A 16,045-nucleotide genomic window follows, 5' to 3' on the forward strand; every position below is an offset into this window, starting at 1 on the left:
TACACAGACCCCAATCAGAAACCCCCCCCTCCCCCCATAACAGAGGCCCCCACCAGAAACCCCCGCTCCCCCTATTCCAGAGACCCTTGCCTGGAAGCTAGAGAGCAATCACTGCTTTTAAACGCAGCTGTGTCCTAACCTGCTGGTTTAGCAGGAGTTGTAAATTCCTAGAAAATGAAAACCACATCAGCTGGGTTTAAAACCGACTGAGATTTTTGATCTCCAAGGCTTTCATTTGCATCAATGGGAAATTAGTTTTTCTAGGCTGTGATTGACACCTTGCAGACAGACAGCTGTCTGAATTGTTTAATTTCATTTCCCTTCATGCTTGAATGGATCTCAAGTACCCTGCTGTGAAACTAACCACAATGTTTTTAAACATCTATCTATGACTGACAACTCTTGGACCACATCAAAAGCATTAAGTGCTTTCTGCAGAGAAAAAAAGAAAGTGAGAGCTGCAGAATTCCATTCTTAATTCTCTTTACATTTCTACTTCTCTGAGGTCCCTTGAAGGGATGCATATGGTGTCATTGTTATTTTCAACCAATATAGAGAAGGTTAGGTAATTTCTCCCATCATTCACTCATGACGTCTGGTCTTCTGAAAGGCTGGAATTGATTTTACACATAACTTGCATATAACTATCTTTGTGTCATTCATCTTCTAACCCATTCTAACACCATGGAACTCATTACCTGAGACAGTGTTGGAAATGGACATTGGTGTCAGTTTTTATCAGTTTATTGTCATGTGACGTGTGAAGGTGTTCTACAAACAAAAGTCAGTATTGTTAAATATACACAAGAAAGTATTAAGTCAGCATGGAGTTTTCCCTCAAGTAACTATCATGTTGCAGGAGATATTGCAGAGATGCCTCAGACAAATGAACATGAAACTGGCAGTAATCACTGCTTCGCAACTTCACCAAAACGCAACTTTTAAGCATCTTTTTAATACTGTAGCCTTTGTTCCTAACTGCTTTACAGTCATACGCTGTTAACTGTCAGTGACATCTTCCCATTATCATGCAGTTCTTGGCTTAAGCCTCTCAAAGTATTCCATTTCTGCTTGTTTGTAAAAGGACGAGTGCTGTGGCAGTTTGCTGTGAAATGTAATTGGTCCATGTTTCATGGAAGAAAGCCTTCTGCGTTTACTTAAAATTGATTAGTCTGCAAAGCATCTGCATGTGTGGGCCCAAAACAACTGAGCCATTGAAAGGAAATTTGCACAAGCAACACCAGAGCTGTTTGTTTAGGGAGCATAATTTTCTGACACAGGACTGAAGGGTTCAAAATGAGAGAAACAGAACACCCGTAGTATTGAAAGCACATTCTGATGTTAATGCTAGCAACAGCATCTGATGCCTCCTTCATCAGCATCATCGTTATCTTGTGACAAATACGATTGTAGATCAGTTGTAATTATTACAGTCTTCAGCAGTAGTCATTACTTCATTAGCTGCCCTTTTGCAAAATAAATCCCCGAATGGTGGTGTGTTTGGTAAATTCTGATACTCTTGTGTCAGAAACACTGCTTGAGCCTTGGCTATTAGAGAACGGAGTGCCGTTTATGTACAGCATATTCCAGCTGTGCCTGGCATTAGTTTACAGCGCATCAAAGCAGCGTAGTTGCTTGTTGTCAGCTGACCTGAAAGCTGATCCAGATTGGAAAGCTGTGTGCTTGCAGCTGCAATGTAGGCTGGTTTCAGGGACAAGGTTTCACTGTCTCTCGGATATAGCATCAGGATTGAAAAAGTGATTCTGTAGGCTTCAGGATGCAGATATGGGTTGCACTGCCAGCATTGTTCTGCTTGAAGTCTTTCGTTCCGTGGTTCAGAGGAACTGTGCACATATCTGCACCCGGCACCAGCAGCAATTGTCACTTGAATTTTTGCCACTGGACGAATCTGACGGCATGAGCAGACCCAGAACTCTTCTAATTATGGTAGTGTAATGCTTTCTGTATTATTGGTTTAAAAATCCTGGCAATGCTCTTCTCATTTTGGCTTTTATAAAAATAGTAAACAGTAAAAAAAATGTCCATTAATGTGAAGGGGCAAAGCCAGTGTTAAATGATGTTTGTTTTGGGCAGCAGATAATCTCCGCTCATGGCACATGTCATTACTTAATTTGAACAGAAAGCTTAAGACATTCATTTTCTCCAGTTTTTCTGCAAATAAAATGTCACAAAGGGAAAGTATGTTGTACCATTATCCAAGAGTGCTTCTCTTAAATTCTACCTTTTTTTAAAGTTATAATCGTGCTGTTTGTGGTCATAAATTCTAGCCGACTTAGATTTAGTCATGACAGAGTATAAGCAATATTTTAATTTTAAAAGCAAATATAATATACCTTGTGCTGCAATAAGATTCTGCTCTTCTTGTGACTGCCTGTTTATGCATTTTATTACATTGTAATAAAACTGACATTTAAATACTCAATGTAGTCTTCACTAATAATGGCAAATTGCTCCTAAATATTTAACATCTACAGATTGTATGCTGCAGATATTAAAATTCATCTCATTAAAGCAATGTACTATTCATAGAAGGCGGGGGTATCTTTTTGTACGTTGAAGTAACTCTACAGTCTTTAACTTTGTGACATTGGCTGTGTATAACATCAATAGCCTATTTTAAAATTATTGGAGCCACAAAATCTACTTAGTAGAGTGCACTGGTAGAAAAAAAATGACGTGTTATAATTGTATTCATTAACCAGTTATGTCACATAGCAGCTGTAAACCTGTGTGGAGCATACTTTCTCCATTCTGGATTTATCCATCTGCAACATTCAGGCCCAGATTTTCGATGGGAGAATTCCCAGCTCTGTGAACCCCTGACCTTGAAAAATGGCTGGCCAGACGTCAGATTTTCAGTCGGTGGAGGTGGAGGCTGTAGTAGAAGTCGGGACAGGCAGCCTGGGAAGGAGGATGCCGGGTGTGGAGGTGGGCTGGCGATGGGCCTGCCTCAGCACTCTGGCACTGTGCTCAAAGTTTAAAAAAAGGTCAAAACACAAAACATCCATGTCATAATATCTACTCATGTATATACTGAAGTGCAGACAGGCAGTGATTGACATACAGGACAACCAATAAGCACACAACACAGTGCAGCCAATCACCAGACAGGACACTACCACTATAAAGCCAGAGGGCACTAGGTTTCCCACACTCTCTGGACCCAGCCAGTGGACAGTCAGAGTCCATGAGCTAGCCAGTGCAAACACCTTGCGGTAGCTAGTAAGTCTGGTCAGGCTGATACAAGTGGCGGGAATCTCCGCAATCGGCACGATGTCCGCCGACCGGCTCCAAAAATGGCGCGAATCAGTCCGGCATCGCGTTGCGCCAAAGGTGCGGAATCCTCCGCATCTTGAGGGGCCAAGCCCTAACCTTGAGGGGCTAGGCCCGCGCCGGACTGATTTCCGCCCCGCCAGCTGGCGGGAAAGGCCTTTGGTGCCCCGCCAGCTGGAGCGAAACTGACTTTGCCGTGCGGCGCATGCGCGGGAACGTCAGCGGCCGCTCACGGCATCCCCGCGCTTGTGCAGTGGAGGGGGTCTCTTCCGCCTCCGCCATAGTGGAGACCATGGCGAAGGCGGAAGGAAAAGAGTGCCCCCACGGCACAGGCCCGCCCGCGGATCGGTGGGCCCTGATCGCGGGCCAGGCCACCGTGGGGGCACCCTGCAGGGCCAGATCGCCCCACGCCCCCCCCCCAGGACCCCGGAGCCCGCCCGCGCCGCCTTGTCCTGCCAGTAAGAGAGGTGGTTTCATTCTCGCCGGCGGGACAGGCATTCCAGCAGCGGGACTTCGGCCCATCGCGGGCCGGAGAATCGCCGGGGGTGAGCCCGCCAACCAGCGCGGCGCGATTCCCGCCCCCGCCGAATATCCGGTGCCGGAGAATTTGGCAACCGGCGGGGGCGGGATTCACGGCAGCCCCCGGCGATTCTCCGACCCGGGGGGGGGGGGTCGGAGAATCCCGCCCCCGGTCTCCAGTCAGTTCAGTATATTGTCGACCCACAGCTGAACATGTATATCAGTTCTATCATTGAATTAAACAGTGTTGGATTTTCTCCAGTGTTAGACGTCGGCTTCTAGCTTCCCTGCATCAAGTGCAGTCCACATCGAACCAGTCAGCCTAACACATCAATCCATACAGCCCTCACCTCTGACCCCCACCCACCTCACATAACCCTCATACCCTCCATGCCAACCTCTGCCCCCTACCCACTCCCATGGCTTATTATAGTGCCTATGCCAACTTAATGGCAACTCATGACAGCCCATGTCCCCCACCCACCAGAGCCTACAGGGATGTATTTTCAATGCAGTGAATGTATGTGGTTAACATTGCGTTGATAATCACTCATTTAAAAATGGTTAAGTAGTTAGTTACAAACATAATACAATTTTTGCAAGGAAAATAGTGGACAGAAATAATTGCATGCTGGGATTGTATTGTGCAAAGGAAGCTGAATTGTGAAAGATAAGTGAAGTGTTAGATAAGAGATTTGGCACAGTTAATGGAGTTAATTTAGGCTGTCATTGTATTGTACTACCCAGTCTGACATTGTAAAATGTAAGACCAGAGATATACTGCCAGATGTATTTGGCTGCAACTTTCACTCTGTCAGGTGAGAACCCTGTGACTGCAACACTTGCCTTAGCTTTAACATTACTTCAAGTTGCTTAGGATCTTACTTGTGAGTTAGTGTTTTATACCTCCCAAGTTCTTCACATTGCAGAAAAAATACATCTGCAACCTGATTGCAGAATGAACAAGAAGGTGGCTTTGTAAGTTACTGTTCCTACACAGAGGAAATTCTCAGGATCCTAAACAAATTAGATGGAATGAACTTAATGAGCCTGGTTTATGGACTGAAACTGGAACTCTGAATTAGCATTATTTAATATTGTGTATATACATATACTGCTTGCAGCTTATTTGTGCTAAAACATTAAGCACCAGGTCAGTTTCTTGCAAAAAAATGTATTCAATGGGAACAAAGCAAGATATTGAAAGATATTAATCCCTTATGTGAGAGTAGGGTTAAAGAAAGTACTTTATTTATATAACTTGTTTCACATCCTTGTGATGTTTCAAAGTGGCTAATAGCCATGCATATACTTCTCAAAGCGTCGCCACTGTGGAATGTAGGCAAACATGGCATCCAATTTCATTTTACTACCCAGTACAGATTATCAAGGCTTTCTGTATTAGATTTGCTGGAACTGGAGATCATAGCCTGACTGTCGATTCATTGACCTACATTTTCCTGAGTGTATTCTATGATTATACCTACACTAGAGTGCAGTTAATAACAGGAGGATCACCCACTGAGTTGGCCCTGGCCAAACTTTCAAGTATGATTCCAAGTGGAATTTATCTCAGAGCCGAAAAGGCTATTTTAGCTATTGTGCTGTCTGGCCTTCATGCAAAACAACGTATTTAAATCAATCAATATACAGGCAGTCCTCGACTTTCTGACATTTGAGTTACGATGAACGGCACTTACAATATTTATAAATTGACAACTCACTTTGAATTTACAATGTTGTTTTTGACTTTATGACACCACACCAGCACGGTCATATGAGCACATTGATGTTCTGTGCTGCCCACTTGTATGGCTAGACAGGTTGAACTTTATTGTAAATGAATGTTTTATTCTGTCAATTTTCTGGCTCAGCAATTGTGATTTTAATACAGTTATGTACTTATGTTGTATTTAATATGTGCTCAGACTCTCAGAAGTTCAAGGTTAAGCAGACAACTGACAGTGATCGAATAGCTTCACGATATTCCCCTCATTAACCGAGGAACACGTGCTAAGGTGCAGGCATCAACATTCACCTCAGCGACTTGAGAGGGCAAGGTTTGAGAGCATTTAACATCGTCGGATACCCCATCTGTGATTTCCAACCTTGGTTCAGGAACCAATCCCCCATTTGGACCATTGTTCCTATGGGAAAATTGGTTCTGACTTACAATGTTTCGACGTACAACATGGTTTTTAGGAACCAATTGCATATTAAGTCCAAGGACTACCTGTATTTATTTAAATAAAAGGAAATTACGCATTTTGCCTCAGTGGCTTGGTTCAGATTTGGCCGAGACCGGCTGTTCACAAGGTTGGGATCTTCTGGTCTCGCCGACGCTGTAACCCCGCCGCGTGTTTCACGACAGACTGGGGATGCATCCAATGGGAAACCCCCATTGACAACAACGAGACCAGAGGATCCTGTGACGGCCAATGGTAGGCCACCTCCGCCACGACGGACTATGCGCCGGGTTGTGTGGAAAATCCCGCCCCTGGGTTCAAACTACTGAAATGACTATCAATCCAATTCCTAGTGTGCATGGACCACTCCCAAAACTGTACATAGTTTGATATTAAATTAGAATTTCCCATTAATTTTTGCTAAATTAGCAAACATACTTGAACAAGCCATGAATTGTCTTGTGCAGTTCTCCTGCAGTGGTCATGAATCCCAGAGGCATTGGTACCACCTCCTGTTTTCACAGTTCATTTTTTAGCATAGTATTAAAGTAGATTACATAATTTTATTTGCTCTGCAGGGAATATGTTAAGCAGCGCAGAAGCAACACAAGTATAAAATGCTCAATTCGCATTCTGAAAAATGCCAACTATTCTGTTCCAGATGCAAAGCTCTTTTTCTTTCCAAATCCTTACTCCTAGTTCTCAGGTTTTTATGATTGTCTGTAACTTTTAAGCCTTTTGTTAATTAATATATATTTCCCTCCAGAGAATGTATATGTATGGATGGATTTGTTTATTGTCACGTGTTCCGAGGTACAGTGAAAAGTATTTTTCTGCAAGCAGCTCAACAGATCATTAAGTACGTGAAAATAAAATAAAGTAAAAGAAAATACATACTCGGGCAACACAAGGTACACAATGTAACTACATAACACCGGCATCGGGTCAAGCATACAGGGGTGTAGTGTTAATGAGGTCAGTCTATAAGAGGGTAATTTAGGAGTCCGGTAACAGCGGGGAAGAAGCTGCTTTTGAGTCTGTTCGTGCGTGTTCTCAGACTTCTGTATCTCCTGCCCGATGGGAGAAGTTGGAAGAGTGAGTAAGCCGGGTGGGAGGGGTCTTTGATTGATGTGAAGTAAAACTACTCTGTGAGCTTTGACAATTCATGATGCAGTTGGTGTGACCATATCCACTGCAGAAAGTGAATGCGTAAAGAAAGCCTGCGGCACTGCAGACATTTAAACTTGACTTTTCCTTATGTTTGTGATGAATATCGAGTTCATCGTTCATGTTCATGTTTGAGAGACAATGGGCGAGACTTTCCAGCTATTCCTGCCAGATGGATCCCCAGCGGCGCGGGGGGAGTTGAACACGGGAACCCCTATTGACAGCAGGGGGACTGGAAGACCTTCCCATCGGCCAATAATGAGCCACCTCCACTGCCACGAAATATGCTGCGGGAGGTGGTGTGAGGGCACGGGGGCAGAAAGTCTGACCCAATGTTTAGCTCTGGGTAGATTGTTGTTATGAGGGTAAGGTAGATAAAATGATGAGCTCCAGAGATTGCCAGAACACCTAGAAGAAATGATTGTTCAGATGTTTACCTATATTTGTTTAAAGTAGTCAGAGTAGAAGAGAGAGAATCATTAGACAGCATGTGGGCCAGCGATGTGATGTCCATATGATTTGAAAAAACAAGTTGTCCAGAGATATATATTGTTTTGGGAATTAGTGCTAAATCAGATTAAAAAGCCTGCAGTGAACCCTGAAAGAATATGTCCTTGTGGAGATTGATGGATCTTAAGAGGTTTCTCTGTTTTCAATGTATCTGTGTATTTAGTGGGAGAGGGGCTTCTTTGCAGTTTGAACCTTGTGTAGGTTGCAGCTCACAGAGAGGCCCAGGGAGCTGTTAGCAGGTTCTAGGCAGTTTATGGCTCAGGAGAAGTGCTGGGGAGTTGAGAAGGTGATATGAGGTCTTCGGTCCTGTATTGGTGAGAGTTAGGGCTCAGGAAAACCTTGGAAACCATTTATAGCTTCGTGCAGTTGTGAGATTGGAGGTCAGAGAAACCCTGGAACAGTGCCAGCTTAGGGAAGCTAGTGGTTGTCATAATATACATCCGGGCCAGAGAACCAGCGGCCCTGCGTCAAACGCGCTGGCGCAGTTGCGGCGATTCTCCAGCCCAGCGCGGGACTCGGAGAATCACACCCATGGAATCTGCCTTGTGGTCGCATCTGGTATGTGCAGTGTTGTGTGTTTGTCCACAGCTTGTCTGTTAATGCATATTTACCACATGTTAGTTCTAAATGTTAGCGTATAAGATAGATATTGTAAATTGTTGTACTTTTCTGACTTTATATAGCAACATTTATTTTATTTGCTTAAAATTGTGGAATTCTGAGGCTTTATTTTCTCAGTAAATATCTGGATTTCAAAATTTGTCTATTTTAAACACTAAGTTATTGGTCGCTCATCAGGTCATAACATCATGCAAAGGAACAGAAACAGCAATTGACAAAAAAACACATACTTGGAAGAAAATAAAAGGTGCATTGCCAATAGATTCACTGTTTTGAAGACAAAGGCCGGAATTTTCCGGCCGTTGCGATTCACTTTTCCTGCCGGCAGCGCCCCCTCCCCGCCCCCAGCCCGCGGTCTCCCGGCGGCGTGGGGTGGCTCCGATGGGAACACCTATTGATAAGCAACGGGAAGACAGCATCCCGCTGCTAGCGAACAGCACGCCATCGAGAAATACGTGGCTGGGAAACTGAAGAACCCAGCCCAAAATGTTATTATCAGTAACCAACTCAATGGGAGAATATTTTGTTTATTCTGTCAGATAGATGGAAATGTCATTTGGTGTTCCTCAGTATGTAGATCAGTAACAAATATGGCAAATGGAAATTATTTGAAGCATTTCTCATCTCCAATAACATCCAATTTGGCTTTGAATGTGCTTCCACGTAAACATACAAGTTTACCAACACAGAAGAAGGCCATTCAACCCATCATGTCTGGCATTTTGATCTAGATAGCTACATGCTGTGCCTCTCCCAGCCACCTTGGCGTAGTTCCTAGAAGGACTTGAAAGCTGCCAGTCAATCAGAGGCAGTCCTTCCTTCTGGTGAGGGGCGGTTGTCTCACCTTCTGCTATTCAATGCTCGTTAGAGCATGAAATGGCATCTGACCTGATGGAGTGAAGGGGCGGCATAGCGGTACAATGGTTAGCACTGCTGCTTCACAGCACCTGGGACCGGAGTTCGCTTCTGGCCTTGGGTGACTGTCATTGTGGAGTTTGCTGTTCTCCCCATGTCTGCCTGGGCTCCCTCTGGGTGCTCCAGTTTCTTCCCACAGTCCAAAGGTGTGCACATTAGCTGGATTAGTCACGCTAAATTGCCCCTTAATCTCCAAAAATGTGTAAGTTAGGTGGATCGGCCAAGATCAATGCACGGTGTTATGGGGATAGGGCAGAGGCGTGGGACTAGGTGGAGTGCTCTTTCGGAGGATTGGTGCACAGCCGATGGGCCAAATGGCCTCCTTCTGCACTGTAGGGATTCTGTGGATTCTTTGGGATGTGTTCCATTCCGAGTCCAGCACCCACCATCTTGAAAATTCACATCTGTCTTTTTTCTGATGTAAAAGCACCAATGGTACTTAATATACATGGAAAAACGCCAACTGCCTCTTCTGTAATTTTTGATGCAATTTTTGATGCAAATGGATCATGATAAGCCATAGTTTCATGTGTGCTGGTCATTCTGACATACTTCCTGGACAATGATCATGCATGACTCCAGATGGTAGATGCCAATCATATGATTTGATGCTTTTAATACCACGGGAAGTCAGTCCACACTGAATAAAATAATGAACTTTGATTTATTCACTTTAAGGATAAATGCACTACCCAGTAGATCCCTTCCGAGTTTCTCTCCTGGTCAGTGCCTCATTGGCTGATCTTTTATACAATAGTTAATATAGCTCCCCCGCCCCTCAGTGGGGGAGCCCATACTCGGCAAGGGCCACAGGGAGACAATCATTCCCATCACATACGTCCTGTGCGGGATATTACAATGCTGTTTTCTGTTTTTGTAAATTTATTCATTACACTGAGCTACAGTTAATAGTTACAGCATTGAATATTTTCCTGCTGCCAATATTTTCAGAAAATCATAGTTTCAACAAGTGATTGCTATTAACTGCCTCGCAGTTGCCTGAGTTGCAAATCTTGCAAATTAGGGGCTGGTTTAGCACACTGGGCTAAATCGCTGGCTTTGAAAGCAAACCAAGGCAGGCCAGCAGCACGGTTCAATTCCCATACCAGCCTTCCCGAACAGGTGCCGGAATGTGGCGACTAGGGGCTTTTCACAGTAACTTCATTTGAAGCCTACTTGTGACAATAAGCGATTTTCATTTTCATTTCTATATTTTAGGTTTCAAAGTTGGCTTTCTTTGCCAATGAGTGCATTCAGAATGTTTTAATCATTTATAATATTAAATTGTTCTTTGCCAATAGTTTAAATAGGAAATGATTGAATTAGCAGTATTCCTCTGAAAATTTTCATTTAATCTTGAATATTAATTGAGATGCAGCTTTGATTGGAATTCATTGGCATGACTGTCTGAACTACAGTGTTACCTCCTTCTCTTTTTTTCTGATGAGTGATGTGGAATATTTACTGTTCGCACGGACACAGATTACGGGCACGATTCTCTGGCCTTGTTACGCCTCGCTCAAGCGAAAAGAGGCCGGCGATTAGCAGGAGAGGCAGAAAACGAGAACTGCGCCAGGTGCCAATCAGTTTGCGATGCAACCCGCCCGCTCCCAGAGGCGAAATAGCGATCTGGCCCCGGGGGGTGCCCCCATGGTGGCCTGGCCCGCGATCGGGGCCCACCGATCCGCGGGCGGGCCTGTGCCGTGGGGGCACTCTTTCCCTTCCGCCTTCGCCACATTCTCCACCATGGCGGAGGCGGAAGAGACTCCCTCCACTGCGCATGCGCGGGAATGCCGTCAGCGGCCGCTAACGCTCCCGCGCATGCGCCGCCCGGAGATGTCATTTCCGCGCCGGCTGGCGGGGCACCAAAGGCCTTTTGCGCCAGCTGGCGGGGCGGAAATTCGTCCGCCGCGGGCCTAGCCCCTTAAGGTTGGGGCTCGGCCCCCCAAGATGCGGAGCATTCCGCACCTTTGGGGCGGTGCGATGCCCAACTGATTTGCGCCATTTTGGGTGCCAGTCGGCGGACATCGTGCCGATACCGGAGAATTTTGCATATGGTACTTTTAGCCCCATTAAGTTTTTTTTATTAAGTTCCGCCTTGAAGTAAGAAGGAAAGAAAACTTGAATCTGAACACCATGATTCCTGCCCCTAGGGTGTCCCATAATCCATCACAGCCAGTGAATTGGATCGTGATATGCTTAATCTTTCATGTAACTTCGGCAAACACGGTAACAAATTTGTACAAAATAAAGTCGCACCAACAGCAAAGCATATGAACCTCCAGTTAATCTGATTCCATTGGCACGGTGTGAGAAGGACAAATGTCTGTCAAGACACCTTGGAACTTATTGCTTCAAGAAGTGCAAGGAAATCCAAGTCAAGACTCCAAACCCTTGATATGTATTGCATCGAAAAGAGCCTGAAGTGGCAGCCTGGATTCTGTGTTTAACTCCTGGAGCGATGTTGCAAACTAATTTTCCACATCCTGCTGTGGTGCCCCTACAGTCCTGTTTTCATCTTTCTCTGCGTGATCTAACCAGGAAGAAGCATCTCTATCATTCCCTCAATGTTAATTACAACCAGGAGGCTGAGAATCCACCCCGTTGTTTTATTGGAGGGGGTTTGGAGAAGGTGCACTAGTATGATACTGAAATGGAGTGTTTGTCTTCTGAGCAAAGGTTAAACAGGTTGAACTCTACTCATTGGAATTTACAAAAATGAAAGCTGATCTCATTGGAATATATAGGATTCTCATTGAAATATACAGGATTCTTAAGGGTTTTGACAGGGTAAATGCTGAGAGGATGTTTCCCCTCATGGGAGAGTGTAGAACCAGAGAACATGGGCTGGATTCTCTCTGACGCTAGCACTATAGTTCTTGATCAGAAGAACTCTTACTAGAAGGTGCTAATCTATATATTTTAAAAAACAGCAATATTTGACTAAGTCCTGCTCCAGGGAGTGGGGAGGGAGTGGAGGGGGGGGGGGGGGGCGGTGCTAGCAGGGAGGCAGCGTAGAGCCCCCAGTTCAAACTGCCGATACGGCCCAGAGCATTGCTGAGTCCGTGACCGCGCATGCGCACGGCAGTGGCCTGCAGTGGCCGCGCCACGTTTCATGGCTGACGCAGCCCACGGACTGCAAAAATAGTTTTCCCCCCCCCTTCTTCCGCTCGCTCACCCGGACCGCCCCCCCATAGTGCCCCCAGCCCGAATGAAGCCCACCCTGCCTGCGGATCCGCTTTTCAGGGGGCGGAACATTGTGAAAGTGGTGCCGTGCCCGATTTTGACGTCATCGGGATTCCCTGTCCCCTCGCCGAACGTGATTGCGGCGTCAGGAATTGGAGAATCCAAGCCCCATATTCTCAGAATATAGGCGTGCCAATTTAAGGCTGAGATGGGACAAATGTCTTCCCTAAGAGGGTTGTGAGTCTTTGGAACTCCTTGCCACAAAGAGCTGTGGGGAAAGAGTCCTTGTGGATATTTAATAGATTCTTCATCAGTAAAGGAATCAAGGGTTACAGGGGGAGGGCAGGAAAGTGGATGTGAGGAATGTCAGGTCAGTCATGATCCTTTTGGGTGCGATCTAACGGCCGAGTCTCCCAAGGGGCCCTGCCAGGGTGCCAAGTTGGCAGTGCCAATGCCCTCGGGTGGCATTTTGCCTCTGCTGGGAATCGGGTCCAGGATGAGGTGGGGCATTGGGGAGTTCAGAGGCTGTGGTGGGTGGTCTAGAGAATGGGGAGCCATTTAAAACTGCGCCCCAATCTCTTCCTGCACTGGCGAGCAGAGCTCAATATTGCAGGAAATGGGACTGAGTACAGCCTCGGTGGGGCGTTCCTCACCAAGACCCCAAAATGAAGCCGGGTCCCATTCGATAGCATTGTCTTTCTCAGTGCTGCGGGCGCCAGGACACACCCAACTAATCGTGCTTAACACGGGACTTGTTTCATTTCTGTTAAATCGTGTCCATTGAATGGTGGAGCAGGCTCGAGGGGCCGAGCCAACTCCTCCTGTTCCTATTTCTTATGATCTTATGGTCGTAAGTCCTTTAAGAAGGCACTATGTTTGGAAAAGTGGGAGGAACATTGATAATCAAATGTAGGGATTAGGAAGAAATGTGGCAGAAGGCGATTTTAGGGGCAAAAGAGGAATGTGGAATTAGAAGTGAGGAAGTCGCCTTTCATTGGATGGAACTCATGGACTTGTGCATTTGCACTTTTGCTGCATTGGAACATGCATATGTGTATGGGTACGATTTAACTAAAAGGGAACAAAGCCCCATAGCAAGCGTGTTTAGTAGTGTGTTTCCCAGCAGTGAGAAGCACAAGGCTGTAAAAAGCATAACATGCATTTGATAATGGGGGCTAAACAAGGAATGTGTGGCTGAGGTAGCATATAGCCCCATTTTGTACACTGAGGAGCTCCACTCACCAGAACTCAGTTTAGCATGCTTGGCAGTGCCAGGCTGGCACCCAGGGTGCCCAGCTGGCAGTGTGACACCAGCAGTGCCAGGGTACCACCCTGCCCAAAGGGCATGCACCTAGTATTCTCCAATCCCCTGGAGACCCCATGAGTGCTGTTCTGTCTAGTCCCCATTTGTGGTGAACAGTGCTCACCCAAGGTCTCCAAGGCAAGGGAGATTGATCCCAAGCTTCAGGTAACTCAAGAATCTGCACATTAAAGCGAGACTAGCTGTCTCGCTTTAATATGCAAATTTGTGTAAACGTGACCACGCCCACCATGGGCAGTATTCACATTGCAACATCTCGCGAGATCGCGTTAGATCTTGTGAGGCGTTGCGAGCCAGGTAGATCACGGGAGCTTTTAAAGCTCCCAGCTTTTATCGGCCATGCTGCGGTGCAGTGCGTTGCTTTTGGGATGTAACGTGGCCATTAAATCGCTCCCACTGTGTAGACTCGTTTAGCTTAGGTACACTATTACACAGGCATACAAATTCTGTGAAAGTGTATAATTTTCCTAAACTGATTTGGACCAGCAGTTATTCCAGACCTCAAATCGTGATATCATTTCAAAATCATTTGTTTAAAGCTAATGTCATTTCAAAATACCATGAGAGAGAAATGTGCCGGAGTGTAGATTGACTCAAGAATGCTACCCTTCCGTTTTTGGAAGCAACTCAACAAATATATTGTGGTCTGGACATTACGATGCAGCACAATAGGTATAAAACTTATTTGTGTATTATTAACCAAAGTTCAAGCAGTCTTCCTGGAGCCCAAGTCATTAGTTTTTCTCATGCCTTCACCAATGGTGGGCTAAAAATTAATTTCCTTTGCACAGACCCCCTCATAGCCACTGCACAATGAATTATGTTGCCCCTTCCTCCTGAATTCAGTAGTTGTATTTCTTGAGAATAGACTGTCATTTTTGAAACCATGAACTGCTATTAAGCTATGGCTCTCCTCCAAGTTAAATGTTAAATACAAATGAAAAACATCAATATTACCATTTACAAGTCGGAGGAAGCATATAGAGAAAATGGTAATTATTTAGAAGCTTACACAGAGTATTAATTGAAGTTAATTATTTACAATGAATACAAAATATATAATTCAGTATTATAGTTAACAAAAGAATCCTATTTGGTGTATAATTTTTATGAGTTTAATCTACTTCTTTTGAAATGTACAAATGCGTGTTTTCTTCACCCCACAGCAATTAAATTATGGAGCTAATGTGTTACTAATAATATGCTAGTGCATTTTAAAGCTGATTTAGCTTCAAAATGCTTCATTATTATGATTTTGACTGTCGAGAGGATAATAAGGAACAATGCACTGTGATTCATTTCTAGCAGAGTGGCATACAAGAACAGGAAGGAAATGTTACATTTAAAATAGAAACTTGGTCAGCCATACTTGGAGTACTCTAGGCTGTCTGCTGTCCATTCGACGAAAAGATCTGTTCAAATATTGGAGGAGACACGGAAAATATTTACAAGGTTGTTAGCAGAATTGAGAGGGTGCAATTATCACAATTCCTTGAGCAGGCTGAGATCCTTTTTTGCTGGAAGAGAGACTAGGAGGAGGCATATCAAATAGTTGATCGGGAAGAGGAGGAAAAATCTTGTGAGTGAGTCCAGAACAAGGCATAAGTTCAAGATGACCACTGACAGATTAAATAACGGTGTTAGGAGGAATTTGTTTACACAGAGAGTAGTGAGGAAGTGGAACTCTCCATCACATGGACTAGTTGAGCATTGGTGAATTTAAGGGGAGACTTGATGCATCTATAAAAGTGAAGGGAACAGAGGGTGTTGATGCAGGCTGGGAAGAAATAATTAGAATCGAAGGATGTTTGTGTAGAATATAAATACCAGCATGAACCAGTTGGGCTGAATGGCCAGTTTTTATGTAGCCAGTAATAGCGATGACACAAACTTAGTCATAGGAATGTGTGTTTTTAATTTTACAATAATGTTTTAGTATTTTTCTCTTTATCAAAATAAAGGATATTGGTATCAGGAAATTTGAATATTTTCCACGTCAAACATACCCCCAGCTTTAATAATGAACCATGCCACAGCACGAGTCTGGTTTTCACATTTTCCATAGAGCAAAAGCATGCGGATTATTTTCCAATGTCTTTTTGCACATATTCTATTAGGGCTGTGTTAAAACCACCAAGTTATTTCCTTTTACTCAATGTCCTGACAACATTCAGAAAAGATAGTTTTATCCCATCAGACCAAGCTAGATTGCAATTGAGGTCCCAAAGCTGCCACGTCCATTGCCTGAAAACCACCCTGAATTCACCTGTTTTGGTTCTGAACTAAGGGATTTCTGTTGCCAATAAAAGTAATAGATGTTTCAGAG

General features: G+C 44.6%; 1 protein-coding gene across 6 annotated transcripts in view; it reads left to right on the forward strand.

The window, feature by feature from the left end:
* Nucleotides 1–16,045, forward strand: part of dock10 (dedicator of cytokinesis 10) — a 526,558-nt gene that overhangs the window by 92,606 nt on the left and 417,907 nt on the right. For 4 of the 6 annotated variants that reach the window (XM_072474505.1, XM_072474510.1, XM_072474506.1 and 1 more), the window contains exon 1: nucleotides 1,763–1,947. The exons of 1 other annotated variant lie outside the window; for it this stretch is intronic. In XM_072474505.1, coding sequence (XP_072330606.1) covers nucleotides 1,786–1,947 — 162 coding nt within the window. In that variant the 5' untranslated portion in view covers nucleotides 1,763–1,785. Of the gene's footprint in view, nucleotides 1–1,674; nucleotides 1,948–16,045 lie in introns of those variants that run through there. One more of the 6 variants, XM_072474511.1, reaches the window with a different exon arrangement.

The sequence above is a fragment of the Scyliorhinus torazame genome, chromosome 14, assembly GCF_047496885.1.
Source record: "Scyliorhinus torazame isolate Kashiwa2021f chromosome 14, sScyTor2.1, whole genome shotgun sequence".
In the NCBI taxonomy this organism is placed as follows: domain Eukaryota; kingdom Metazoa; phylum Chordata; class Chondrichthyes; order Carcharhiniformes; family Scyliorhinidae; genus Scyliorhinus; species Scyliorhinus torazame.